The sequence below is a fragment of the Molossus molossus genome, unplaced genomic scaffold (assembly GCF_014108415.1).
Source record: "Molossus molossus isolate mMolMol1 unplaced genomic scaffold, mMolMol1.p scaffold_m16_p_20, whole genome shotgun sequence".
NCBI lineage: Eukaryota > Metazoa > Chordata > Mammalia > Chiroptera > Molossidae > Molossus > Molossus molossus.
The window spans coordinates 16,035,677-16,048,885 of NW_023425356.1; the positions used below are offsets into that span (position 1 = coordinate 16,035,677).

At 41.9% G+C, this 13,209-nt stretch overlaps 1 protein-coding gene across 1 annotated transcript in view; it reads left to right on the plus strand.

Annotated features, from left to right (window-relative positions):
* The first annotated feature begins 1,049 nt into the window (after window positions 1-1,049).
* CD101 (CD101 molecule) overlaps window positions 1,050-13,209 on the plus strand; it is a 36,860-nt gene continuing 24,700 nt past the window's right edge. Inside the window, exons 1-3 of the mRNA XM_036273478.1 lie at window positions 1,050-1,159; window positions 9,039-9,419; window positions 10,850-11,263. Of these exons, the coding sequence (XP_036129371.1) occupies window positions 1,117-1,159; window positions 9,039-9,419; window positions 10,850-11,263 (838 nt within the window). The 5' untranslated portion in view covers window positions 1,050-1,116. The remainder of the gene's footprint in view (window positions 1,160-9,038; window positions 9,420-10,849; window positions 11,264-13,209) is intronic.

Here is a 13,209-nt window from a genome sequence, read left to right on the forward strand (position 1 = left end):
AAAGATTGTTGGATGGCCCTGGCCGGTTTGGCTCAGCGGTTAGAGCATCGACCTGCGGTCCAGAGAGACCCGGGTTCGGTTCCCGCTAAGGGCAGGTACCTCGGTTGCAGTTTGGCCCTGGCCCTGGTTGGTATTGTGGGTGGCAGCCACTCGATGTATCCCTTTCATGATGTTTCTCTCTCCCTCCCTCCCACTCTATCTGAACAAAAAATGGAAAAATGTCCTTGGGTGAGGATTTAAAAAAAAAAAAAAATTGTCGGATGGGTGGATCGAGACAAGGATCTATCTGCCTGAAGTGGCCCCGTTTGTTATTGACCTAAATGTAGACTTGACCTAGGGAACTAGTCCTCAGTAAACTCACTCTTTGTCTTCCAGGACTAAGTGGGATTAAGTTGGCCAGAGTTCAGTGCCAGCTTTTAGGCTCTCCCCTGCCATCCTTGGTGCCCAGGCTCACACTGGGCAGAAGATTCACTTAAATGTCGAATGATGGTGGCTGACATCCACTGAGCCATTACCATGTACCAAATCTTGTTTTAAGTAAATTTATTCATTCAGTTCTCACAGCAGTCTGTTGGGGTACATACTATCTTACAGATGAGGGTTAGAAAAGGTTAATTAACTTTTCTAAGATCACACAGCTATTAAAAATAGAATCTGTGTGCAAACCCAGGCAGCCTGCCCGCACCACCATCACCTCCTGTCTCCCCAGGTTCCTGTTCATCAGGGTCCTTCTCAGTCTTTTTCCCTCCCAAGATGTGGGGAGAGGTCAGGGCTAAGAAAAGAACATTTCTGCTTGACTTTTTATTTATTTGGTTTACTTAAATTCCTTTGTGATTACCTACTGATGCATATTTAGCCAGGATGAGACCCATATTTTCTTATTTTTATCTGTATAAATATATACTTACCCATGAAGATAACTTTTTCATACCCAAATTAGAGCAATTAGAAAAGAACCATAATGTAACCAGTTTTGCTTTTGCAAGTCATCCCTGCTTCTCAGGGGGCTGGAAACCACACCGCTTCCTCTTTGCCACCATAGTGAACACATAGCATTTGTCACTCAGCTCTGAGCAACTTCAGTGACACTACCAGGGGAGCTCTGTACTGGTCCCAATGGCGCGCATCCCACGTGTGGCATCTTTCCTTCTCTTTCTGAGTGAGTGTCATCATTCTGCATTTGTCTCCTGTCACAGGGGTGATTGGGTGATGGAAGAGGACAATTTGGATTCTACAGGAAAATGAGGTCACACTTCTCTGGGGCTGGCATTGCTTCTCAGCTTTTGTCTGTGATGCCAGATCTGTGTGTTTTGCTGGCTCCGCCTTTACCTTGTCTTCCTGGGCGAGCCCATCCCTGGAGAGAAGAGGCTTAGCTCTGCAGACTGGGAGGTGATCTCAGCGTTTGCCTGATGTCAGAGCTCGACTACATAAGTGTGCCTTGGGGATAGAAGGAAAGGTCATGAGAACACTTAGTAGTTTTAGGCTAAGCTAAAAGAAGGTTCTGGGCTTCACCTGGGCTAAAGTGGGAATTGTCTACAGAGAGGCTGAGAGGGGCAGGAGGATTCCCTTGGCTTTGCTGAGGAACATCTGCAGAGGCCATAGCTGGCCGGGGCATTTGTGCATGCCAGGGCACAGGGGAGGAAAGGGAAGTGTGAAGTGAATGGGAGAACAGGTGAACTGGGGAGGGAACGACATAGTTCCAGAGTAGCTAGAGCAATGAGCAGGTACTAATTTGTGCAGTGGGTTCCTTTAGCATCTGGTAAAGTCTGTAGATCCTATCTTAGAATAATTTCTTAAATGCATAAAATAAAGTACAAAAAATTCTAGGGGAAATCATTCATATTGAAATGCAATTATCAAAATATTTTAAAATTAATTTTAGAGAGAGGAAGGGAGAGAAAGAGAGGATGAGAGAGAAAAACATCAATGTGAGAGAGAAAAATCGATTTGTTGCCTTCTGAACGTGCCCTGACTGGGGATCAAACCCGCCACCTTTTTTTGATATACAGGATGATGCTCCAACCAACTGAGCCGCACTGGCCAGGGCCAACATATTTTATTATTGCTATTATTATTTTTAATCTTTATTGTTGAATGTATTACAGATGTTCCTCATTTTTCACCCATTGACCCCCTCCTCCCCACTCCCGCCCCCCTCCCACCTTTTCCCACACTATTGTCTGTGTCCATTAGTTATGCATATAAGTTCTTTAGTTTATTTCTTCCCACCTCCAACCCCTTTTCCTTTGAGGTTTGTCAGTCTAACAATGAATTTGTGCTTCTTAATCCCTTCACCTTTTTCACCCATTCCCCCAACCCTCCTCCCATCTGGCAACCAACAAAATGTTCTCTGTATCTATGAGAATGTTTCTGTTCTGCCTGTTCATTTTGTTTGTAGATTCCATCGTTGATAGATATGTATTCATTGCCATTTTGTTTGTTCATATATTTTATCAATTTCTTCAAAAAGACCCTTCATCATTTCATATAATAACGGTTTGGTGGTGATGAACTCCTTTAACTTTTTCTTGTCTGGAAAACTCTTTATATGGCCATCGATTCTAAATGACAGTTTTGCAGGATAGAGTGATCTTGGTTGTAGTTTCTTGCTTTTCATCACTCTGAATATTTCTTGCCACTCCCTTCTGGCCGGCAAAGTTTCTTTTGAGAAATCAGCTGACAGCCTAATGGGAACTCCCTTGTAGGTAACTAACGCTTTTCTCTTGCTGCTTTTAAGATTCTCTCTGTCTTTAACCTTTGGCATTTTGATGATGATGTGTCTTGGTGTGGGCCTCTTGAGGTTCATCTTGTTTGAGACTCTCTATGCTTCCTGGACTTATATGTCTGTTTCCTTCACCAAATTAGGAAAGTTTTCTGCCATTATTGTTTCAAATAGGTTTTCAATTTCTTGTTCTCTCTCTTCTCCTTCTGGCACCCCCAAGATGCGAATGTTGGCACGCTTGAAGTTGTCCCAGAGGCTCCTTACATTATCCTCATTTTTTTGGATTCTTTTTCTTTTTGCTGTTCTGATTGGGTGTTTTTTGCTTCCTTAGATTCCAAATCGATGGTTTGTTTCATGGCTTTACCTACTCTGCTATTGAATCTGTGTAAATTATTCTTTATTTTAGTTAATGCCTCCTTCATTTCTGACTGTGCATCCTTCATTTCTGACTGGTCCTTTTTTATGCTCTTGAGGCCCTCACTAGGTTCGCTGAGGTTCTCACTAAGTTCATTGAGCATCCTTATAAGCAGTATTTTGAACTCAGCATCTGTTAAGTTGCTTATCTCCATTTCACTTAGTTCTTTTCTTGGGGTTTTGTTCTGTTCTTTCATTTGGGACCTGCTTCTTTGTCTCCTTATTTTGGCTGCCTCCCTGTGTTTGTTTCTGTGTATTACTTAATGAGAGGTATGGGGCTAGCTGAGACCAGATGCTGCTTCTTTGAAAGAATTTAGGAAAACAGGAAGCAGGATCCAAGACAGGCCAATCCTATGGTGAAGCAACTGGCAACAGCTTGGGTGGGCCTGAAAGTTGGGTGGGGTGGAGCTCAGGGAATCACCAGGGCAGGGCTACCACTATGAGCCAGTTTGCTGGAGTCCCAGATATGGGGGCTGTCTGCTGCCCCAGGCAAGGGCTCACCAAAGAAACAAAGGCCTCTGACAGCACGTTTGTCCCAGAGAAAGCCCCCTCTCCAGCCCTCGCTCCAGTGCCAAACAGCTCAGTTCTTCCCTGTATGTCTCTGCCACCTCTGAGCTGCCTCCCCTCCAGGCTTAGAGGGAGAGAGTCTGATAAGTCTGTGTGTGGGCCCTTTAAGGAGCTGCCTGGGGCTCCAGCCACGTCAGCCTTCCTGAGCCTCAGTTTCTGCTGGTTTTTCCAGCCAGAAGTTATGGGGACTTCTCTTCCTGGCACTGGAACTCTGAGTGGGGCGCCTGGTGTGGGACGGGGACCCCTCAGTCCTCAGGAAGGACCTTCCCAGCCGACGTGTCCTCCTGATTTTTATCCGCCACACTTGGGTGTAGGACCAGCCCGTATTGCCTCCGCCCCTCCTACCAGTCTCGATGCAGCTTCTTCTTTAATTCAGTAGTTGTAGGACTTCCACTCAGCTGGATTTCAGGCGGTTTTGAATGATGGTTGTTCTGTAGTTTAGTTGTAACTTTGATGTGGTTGTGGGATGACGCGATACCGCGTTTTTCGGGCCAACATATTTTTAAATAGATTATGGTATAGTCATGTATTTGTTTCTTTACACATTATGAAATGAACTAGAGGTGGTCTGTTAACCACCAAACTTCAGAGTAGTAATGAATATGAAAAATATTTCAAGATATTTGCAACAACTGTAATTTGATATGAAAATATTTCTGGTTTGTTGTCTACATTCAGGACTGAAAGAAATGCTAAATTTCTATGAAGATTAGTGAAAATGAAAATGTAGGGTGTTGTTTTTTTCACCCAGGTTTATGAACTTTTTAATCCTGTATGTGGACCCAGGTTAAGAACTCCTGCTTTACAGACATTGGATTGAGTTAGTGAAGGGACTTGAATGACTAGAACCATAGGGGAACTAGAAGAAATTAGTCAGTATGACCAGGGCTGTGGCTAAAGCATGAAAAGGATGTGCTTAATAAACATTGGCTTGAGTTGAACTGGACTCATGTTGCAAGGGACATTGGATCATGTGAGGTAAGGATCAGATCTGGGGCTTGGTGGGGTGAGAGGTGGCCTGGGTGATCAGTACCCACTAGACTGGCTAGGTGGACTGGTGGGATCCTTTGGGGATTGTTGGCTGGTGTGTTCCTGTTTGTCCTGTTCTCAAGTGTATTTGAGTGTGATTCTCAAGTGTATTTGCTTTGTGAATTTCGAGTATATGTTTGGCTTGTGTGTAGGAGGAAGCTGGGCTTATATTGGGCAAGCCAGACAATTGCAAATTCTCTCTCTCTCTCTCTCTCTCTCTCTCTCTCTCTCTCTCTCTCTCTTTGTGAGCAGGCTGGAAGGTCTGGGGGAAAGAAAGCAGTAATCACAGTTCTAAAAGGGAAGCTGGAAGCTTTTCCTTAACCCATTTAAACCATGACCTATACTGGGCTATATATTTTATTTCTTCTAAATTCTGAATCATCCTCAGCACTAATTTTGTATAGAACCACAGTTTTTATGTGAAGAACACACAAATCAGGAAGTAACTTGACAAAACTTAGGAAGCCTGCTATTAGTCATCACAAATATTGAGGGGGAAATGAAGGAAATTAATTAAATGATGACCAGTTGATCAAGTGCATTGTTTAGCAAATACATACTTTGTCCTAATTTATATTTTTAGTAAATATAAGTACTAATTAATCCAGTTATAATATGGTGCTAGATGAGGTCTATATCATGGATAAATGAGCTCTTGGACTTAGTCCTTAGTTTTTTGTTTTTATTTTTTCTTTCTTTATTGTTTAGAGAGAGAGGAAGGGAGAGGGAGAGAGAGATGGAAACATCAATGAGAGATAATATCAATTGGTCGCCTCTTGCATGCCCCCCCAGTGGGGATTTGGCCTACAATCTGGGCATGTGTGCTGACCGGTTACCTCTTGGTGCATGGGTCGATGCTCAACCTCTGAGCCGGCTAGTCCTTAGTTTTGTATACTTGATCTGTCACCCCTCACTCTGACTACCCCTACTACCTCTAAGCATCCAAAACATTGGAAAACTATAGATGTCATCACCACTGTGACCTTAAGATTATAATCCCATTCTTTCTATTCCTCTTGCCTCCATCACTTCTCTCCTAGGCTATATTTACCTCATGTCTGTTTCTAATTTCCATCATGCTACACACAACTGTCAGGTTGATTTTCCTAAGACTTTTCAAACACTTGCAGTGTATTTTCCATGGCCTAAATCAATCAAGTTCAAACATTTAATCATGAGAGTCAAGTCGTTCATATTTTGGACCCAAATGTCCTCCCCATTCTTACCCCCTATTAATCTTCATGTAACTCTTCCCCTAATCTAACTGACGACTCCCTATTTCCTTCAACAAGTCTTTTGATTCCTACTCAGTCTCTTCATAAAGTCTCCTTACCTAAAAAATCCTGTCTCCCCACTAAAATAATCATATTTCCAATTCTCCAAAGTCCATTTCTAATACTGTCTCTTTCATAAACCTGACCTATTTCCCACCTCAAAAAAATATAATCTCTCCTTTCTTCAAATTCCTTAAAGCATTTTTATCACATCTCTCTATTACGACTATTATCCTACTTGACCAAATTATAAAATTTAGAAGTCAGAGACTATCTCAAACTCCTCTCCATATCTTGGTTCCTGAAGCATCAGAAATACTGTAAGTGGTTGAATAAATATTTATAGAATCGGCAAATAAAACAATATAAAATGAAATGCTAGTTTTCACAATAAAATGTGTCAAATGCGGTCCACATCTCTCTGAAAAGTCATGGAAAATGTTGAAGAGGTGTTGCCTAGCAACCAAAAACATTGTGGAAACGTGCCCTGATATAAACAGGTTAGTGGTACATACCTCAGAAACTATATTTTTAAAGATATTTTTATTGTGAAATATAATGCACACAAAAAGTTAATAAAACATAAATGTGTTGTTGAACAAATAAGTAAAAAGTAGAAACCATGTAATCACTACCCAGGTCAAGAAACAGAATGTTGCTAGGACCCAAGAAGAACCCACCAACCCTGCCATGTGCCCTGTGCAGATCACAACCCTCCCCCTGCCACAGTCAGTTATCTGACTTTCATGATAACCACTTCCTAGCTTTTCCTTTCTTTTCAAATATTTTCACCCCTTATGTTTGCATTACTAAACAATACAGCGTAGTTTTGCCTGTTTTAAAACTTTATAAAGAGTAGCATCATTCTCTATATAGTAAAAAAGATTCAAAAGTATTTTGCATCTTTTATTGAAGTTATTCATTTTATTGCAACTATTTCATTTTATGAATATACTGAATTCATCTATTCTGCTGTCGATGGACATATGGGTGGTCTCTAGTTTGGGCTGTAATGAACAGCACAGCCTGATGCACAGTGCACACATTTCTCTAAGATGTGCGCCTAAGACTGGCTGGCACTGCTGGAATTGTTTCCAATTGCCTCTCTAGTATAAATTTTTTTTTTTTTTGGTAAGTAATAATTTAAAATTTTCTCAGATGGTCTACCTTCTATTTCTAGGCATAATATAAATATGAAATTGGGATTTATGAATAAATTAGTGTATTTTAAATTATTACTGGAAATGTGTGTGGTTGGTTGGTTGATTGGTTGGGTGTTTATTTTCCATTTTGCACTGAGCATTCCCAAGTGCAGTTTTTAGTTGACTGTATCAGGTGACCACATACCCTTTCTGCCCGTTTTTTTGTAGCCTTCTTCTATCAGAATTGTTTTCCTTTCTCTCAATTTTTTCCCTTCGGTCTCCTTTATTCTTTGTCCTGTAGTTACAAAATTTAGCAGATGCTCTGCTTTTTCCATATCTTCTTATGAACCCCATTCTGTTCATTTCTTCAGATTAACTCTCCCAATTTGTGACCTTTTTTGATGTCTCGCCACCTCACCCACTGTCTGCTGACCCTTGGCCCCAGGGAAAGATCTAGCTCACCCTTGTGGCATCTCTGTCATCTCTTCTTTGTTCTTTCTGTAACACAAACTAGCCTTTAATATTAGCATAAATAAACTCACTTTAATTTCTGCAAAATGCTTGATTTTGAAAATGTGTTTATCAGAGGAAATGTTACCATTTAATAATATTTTCTCTTTTAAATCCAATACATGAGATTTGTCCCAACAGGAAAAATTCCACAGTGGTCCCAAATGAAAACTTGGGGTAATAGAAGAACTAAAATAAATTCTGATTTCAGATCCTGCTGGACTTGGCAGCCATCTTTATGAAGCTTTTCAATAAAGTTGTAGTGGCTCTTTTAAAAATTACAAAACAGTCCGGCAGGTGTGGTTCAGTGGTTGAGCATCAGGAGGTCACCGGTTTGATTCTCAGCCAGGACACATGCCCAGATTGTGGGCCCGACCTCCAGTGGGGGGCATGCGGGAGGCGACCAATCGATGTTCTCTCTCATTGATGTTTCTGTCTCTCTCTCCCTTTCACTTCCTCTCTCTCTAAAATCAATAAAGGAAAAAACATTTTTAAAGATAATAATAATAAAATATAATAAAAAATAAAAATTACCAAACAAAAACCCCTCCACAGTATAGAAAGGAAGTACTGCTATCTCTTCAGATGCTAATTTTAGCTGATCTTGCATCAGATGTGACCAGCAGCTGCAAATAGTTCTAACCAACCTGCAGGAAAGAGCATGGCCCCATGGGCAGCGCTGGAAACTGCCTCTGCAGCAATCACGACTGTGAGAAAAGCTGCCCAGTAATTTGAGTCATAGGGGGTACCTGCTGAATTTTCCCAAAAAATAATGTTCAGGTGAATCATCACACATCGTATTTACCTTAAAATAAATGCACTTAGATAAGCAGATATGTTTCATGGTAGAGGCCATGTTATTAAGTGGATGAAACTAGGCTTTTTTCCTTTAGTTTTTAAAAATATTTTTTAAATTAATTTTTAGAGAGGAAGGGAGAGGGAGAGGGAGAAAGAGAGAGAGAGAGAGAGAGAGAGAGAGAGAGACATTGATTGGCTGCCTCCTGCACTACTCCTACCTGGGATTGAGACCACAACCTGGGCACATGCCCTGACTGGCAATTGAACTGGCAACCTTTCGGTGCACTGGATGATGCTCAAACAACTGAGCAACACTTGCCAGGGCTAGACTTGTTTTAAGAGACTAGAGATGATGATGGAAGTTAAAGTTCTATATTTAAAAAACAAAAACAAAAAACAATTTATGGAATCACTCTACTGCTCCTTGGCTTGACGAAGGTGTTGAACACTTGAGTTGATGATAGCTAATAACCTGCAATCTCATTTACTGGAATTGTAATACAGGGAGCCACAGAAGGCAGCACATTGGGAACTAGGACACTAATCTATTTTTATTCCCCCTTTCTTTCTTGTACTTGAAAGCTAAGCTCAGCATTGGCCAGAGAGAAGTAACAGTTCAGAAAGGACCGCTGTTTAGAGCTGAAGGTTACCCTGTCAGCATTGGCTGCAATGTAAGTGGCCACCAGGGACCTTCCGAGCAACATTTCCAGTGGTCTGTTTACCTGCCGACAGCCCCGAACCAAGAAATCCAGATTGTTAGCACCAAAGACGCCGACTACTCTTACACAAAGTATGTGCAGCGGGTGCAAAGCGGGGATATCTACGTGGAGAGGGTCCAGGGCAACTCAGTACTGTTGCACATCTCAAAGCTCCAGGTGAAGGATTCTGGTGAATATGAGTGTCACACACCGAACACTGATGAAAGATACTTTGGGAGTTACAGTGCGAAGACTACTCTAATCGGTGAGTTGTGTGCCCTCCTCCGCTAGCCAGCCTGAGCAGCCAGGGTCTCCGTCACCACAGTGCCTTGCAAAGTGATATGGCTTTATACTGTGCTATTTGCTTTGGCCAAAGAGCCCACGTACCTCTCTGGATATTTTGGGGATTTGTCACAAATAGGTATTTCATGGTCTCTAAAGCTCTCAATTAATTATTCCAATCAACTTTGCCATAAAGATTGAGATAGTGTGTGGTCTTCCCAAGGCCTTATCCACAGCCACACATAGTTGATAATAGCAACAGCACCAGTCAAAGTTTTGAGAGTTCTCACCATGTTATGTCTTCTCCTGGAAGGCAGAACATTAATGTGATAAGAGCTGGTATTAAAATCTAGGTGGTAAGTCATTAACTGGGAATTATTTTCAAACCTACCATTCTCTACCATATTTGCCTAAAAGGAGAGGGTAATAATTTTTGCAATTACCATTCTTTCCCTTTGCCTAGAATATCTTATTACCCCTTTTTCAGCCTAGCAAACTCCTGCATATACTTCAGGACCTAGTTTAGATATTACCTCTGCTGTGAAACCTGTCCTGACTGTCTCAGGCAGTATTCCAATTTTTTTTCCCTCTTGATGCTCTATTCATACCACTATTATTAGCACTCACCCATTGAGTAGATGCTCAGTAAATATTCATTGATTGAATTTAGGTGTTGCCTTCACCTACGCTTAGGCCTTGTCATTTCCCTTGAGGACAGAGCGAATGATAAGGTGCTAGGATGGTTATAAACACTTTTATAAAGATTACATTTTGGCTATGACTGACAAATAACAACAGATTGTTTCAGAATTTTATTTTATAAAGAAGCAGGTTAAGGCCCAAGAAAGTGAAGTGACTTGCTGCAGTTCATGTAGTCAAACAGGGACAGAGTTAGGATCAGAATCTAGGTCTTCTAGCTCCCAGGGTTTCCCTTTTAATGTATATATTTTTTTCTTCATTGATTTTAGAGAGAGGGGAAGTGAGAGGGAGAGGTAGAAACATCAATGAGAGAGAACATCAAATGGCCTTTTCCTGCATAGCCCCCACTGGGGACTGGGCCTACAACCTGAGCATGTACTCTGAATCGAACTGGTGACCTCTTAGGTTGACACTCAGCCACTGAGCCACACCAGCAGGGCGGGCTTTCTCCTTTAAATAGTCTGTGTCTGAATAGCAAAACTAAAAATGTAATGTTAGGGTTAATACATCAGGGAGCCATTAGCTTGGCTGACTTCCATCGACTGCATGTACATAGATGCCAGCGTTTGCATTGGCAACGGGGAATGCATATGGCTACTGGAAAAGAAACTTGAAAATACGTGCTTTACAGATGGTGGATCAGGGTGCCATCTTCATCTAAGGAGGCTAGTCTGACAGGTATTGGGCCAATTATCGTTATTTCTTTGCTTCCAGTTATTCCAGACACTCTCTTTGCCACCATGAGTTCCCAGACACTCAGTAAGGAGGAAGGTGAGCCACTAGAACTTACCTGTGAAGCAGCCAAAGCCACAGCTCAGCATACTCACCTGTCTGTCACCTGGTACCTGATGCAGGATGGAGAAAGTCCAGCCACCAAGATTATTTCCCTGTCCAAAGATTTTATGTTGATCCCTGGGCCCTCATACACAGAGAGGTTTGCATCCGGTGACGTGCGCTTTGACAAGCTTGGAGCCTCTACCTTTAGGCTGTCCATAGGGAGCCTGCAGCCCTCAGATCAAGGCCAGCTGTTCTGTGAGGCAACTGAATGGATCCAGGATCCAGATGAAACCTGGACTTTCATCACAAAAAAGCAGACAGATCAAACAGCTCTGAGGATCCGGCCGGCAGGTAACTATCTTCTCAGAAAATTAATATGCTGAAAGTGGGTATTTATGGGATTACTTTTAGTTTTCTTCTCATCTTTTCTTGAATCTAAAAAAAAAAAAAAAAAATGTTTAGAAAACTTGAGGGAATTTTCCTTTTTGTCGTCCGGGAAGCATAAACAAACGGAAGACTTCCAATTTTGGGCTCTGTCCCCAGGAAGGTTTGTATGGGCTCAGATCTGTTGAAATGTTCGATAGATCCTACAAGCCATACATGGAAATAGTGTTGTTACCATTTTGGCCAGGCTCTGAGAAGAACCTGAGCCCCAGGTTCAGGTGCTAAATGCTCTGCCCAAGGTCACCCAGCTGCTGAGAGGTGGAGCTGGCCATTGACCCCCTCCTCCTCCCTCCTGCCTTCTCCTACATTGTTGTCTGTGTTCATTGGTTATGCATATATGCATATAAGTTCTTTGGTTTATTTCTTCCCACACCTCAACCCCCCTTCCCTTTGAGGTTTGTCAGTCTAGCAACCAATTTGTACTTCTTAATCCCTTCACCTTTTTCACCCATTCCCCCATCCTTTCTCCCATCTGGTAACCAACAAAATGTTCTCTATATCTATGAGAATGTTTCTGTTGTTTGTTCATTTTGTTTGTAGATTCAATTGTTGATAGCTATGTATTCATTGCCATTTTGTTTGTTCATATCTTTTATCTTTTTCTTCAAGATGACCCTTCAACATTTCATATAATAATGGTTTGGTGGTGATGAACTCCTCTAACTTTTTCTTGTCTGGGAAACTCTTTATATGGCCATCAATTCTAAATGATAGCTTTGCAGGATAGAGTAATCTTGGTTGTAGTTTCTTGCTTTTCATCACTCTGAATATTTCTTGCCACTCCCTTCTGGCCTGCAAAGTTTCTTTTGAGAAATCAGCTGACAGTCTTATGGGAACTCCCTTGTAGGAAACTAACTGCTTTTTTCTTGCTTTTAAGATTCTCTTTTTATCTTGAATCTTTTGCATTATGATGATGATATGTCTTGGTGTGGGCCTCTTGGGGTTCATCTTATTTGGGACTCTCTATGCTTCCTGGACTTGTATGTCTGTTTCCTTCACCAAGTTAGGAAAGTTTTCTGCCATTATTGTTTCAAATAGGTTTTCGATTTCCTGATCAAACACAAGATGCTTGAAGTTGTCCCAGAGGCTCCTTACACTATCCTCATTTTTTTGGATTCTTTTTTCTTTTTGCTGTTCTGATTGGGTGTTTTTTGCTTCCTTAGATTCCAAATCGATGGTTTGTTTCATGGCTTTACCTACTCTACTATTGAAATCATTTATTTCAGTTAATGCCTCCTTCATTTCTGACTGTGCATCCTTCATTTCTGACTGGTCCTTTTTTATGCTCTTGAGGCCCTCACTAGGTTCGCTGAGGTTCTCACTAAGTTCATTGAGCATCCTTATAAGCAGTGTTCTGAACTCAGCATCTGTTAAGTTGCTTATCCCCATTTCGCTTAGTTCTTTCCTTGGGGTTTTGTTCTGTTCTTTCATTTGGGACCTGCTTCTTTGTCTCCTTATTTTGGCTGCCTCCCTGTGTTTGTTTCTGTGTATTACTTAATGAGAGGTATGGGGCTAGCTGAGACCAGATGCTGCTTGTTTGAAAGGATTTAGGAAAACTTGAAGCAGGATCCAAGACAGGCCAATCCTATGTGAAAGCAACTGGCAAAGGTTTGGGTGGACCTGAAAGTTGGATGGGGCGGGGCCTCAGAGAATCACCAGGGTGGGGCAAACAATGTGAACCAAGTTGCTGAAGTCCCAGATATGGTGGCAGTCTGCCGCCCCAGGGAAGGGCTCACTAAAGGAACAAAGACCTCTGACAGCACGTCTTTCGGGGAGAAAGCCCCCTCTCCAGCCCTCGCTCCAATGCCAAACAGCTCAGTTCTTCCCTGTATGTCTCTGGTGCCCCTCGAGCT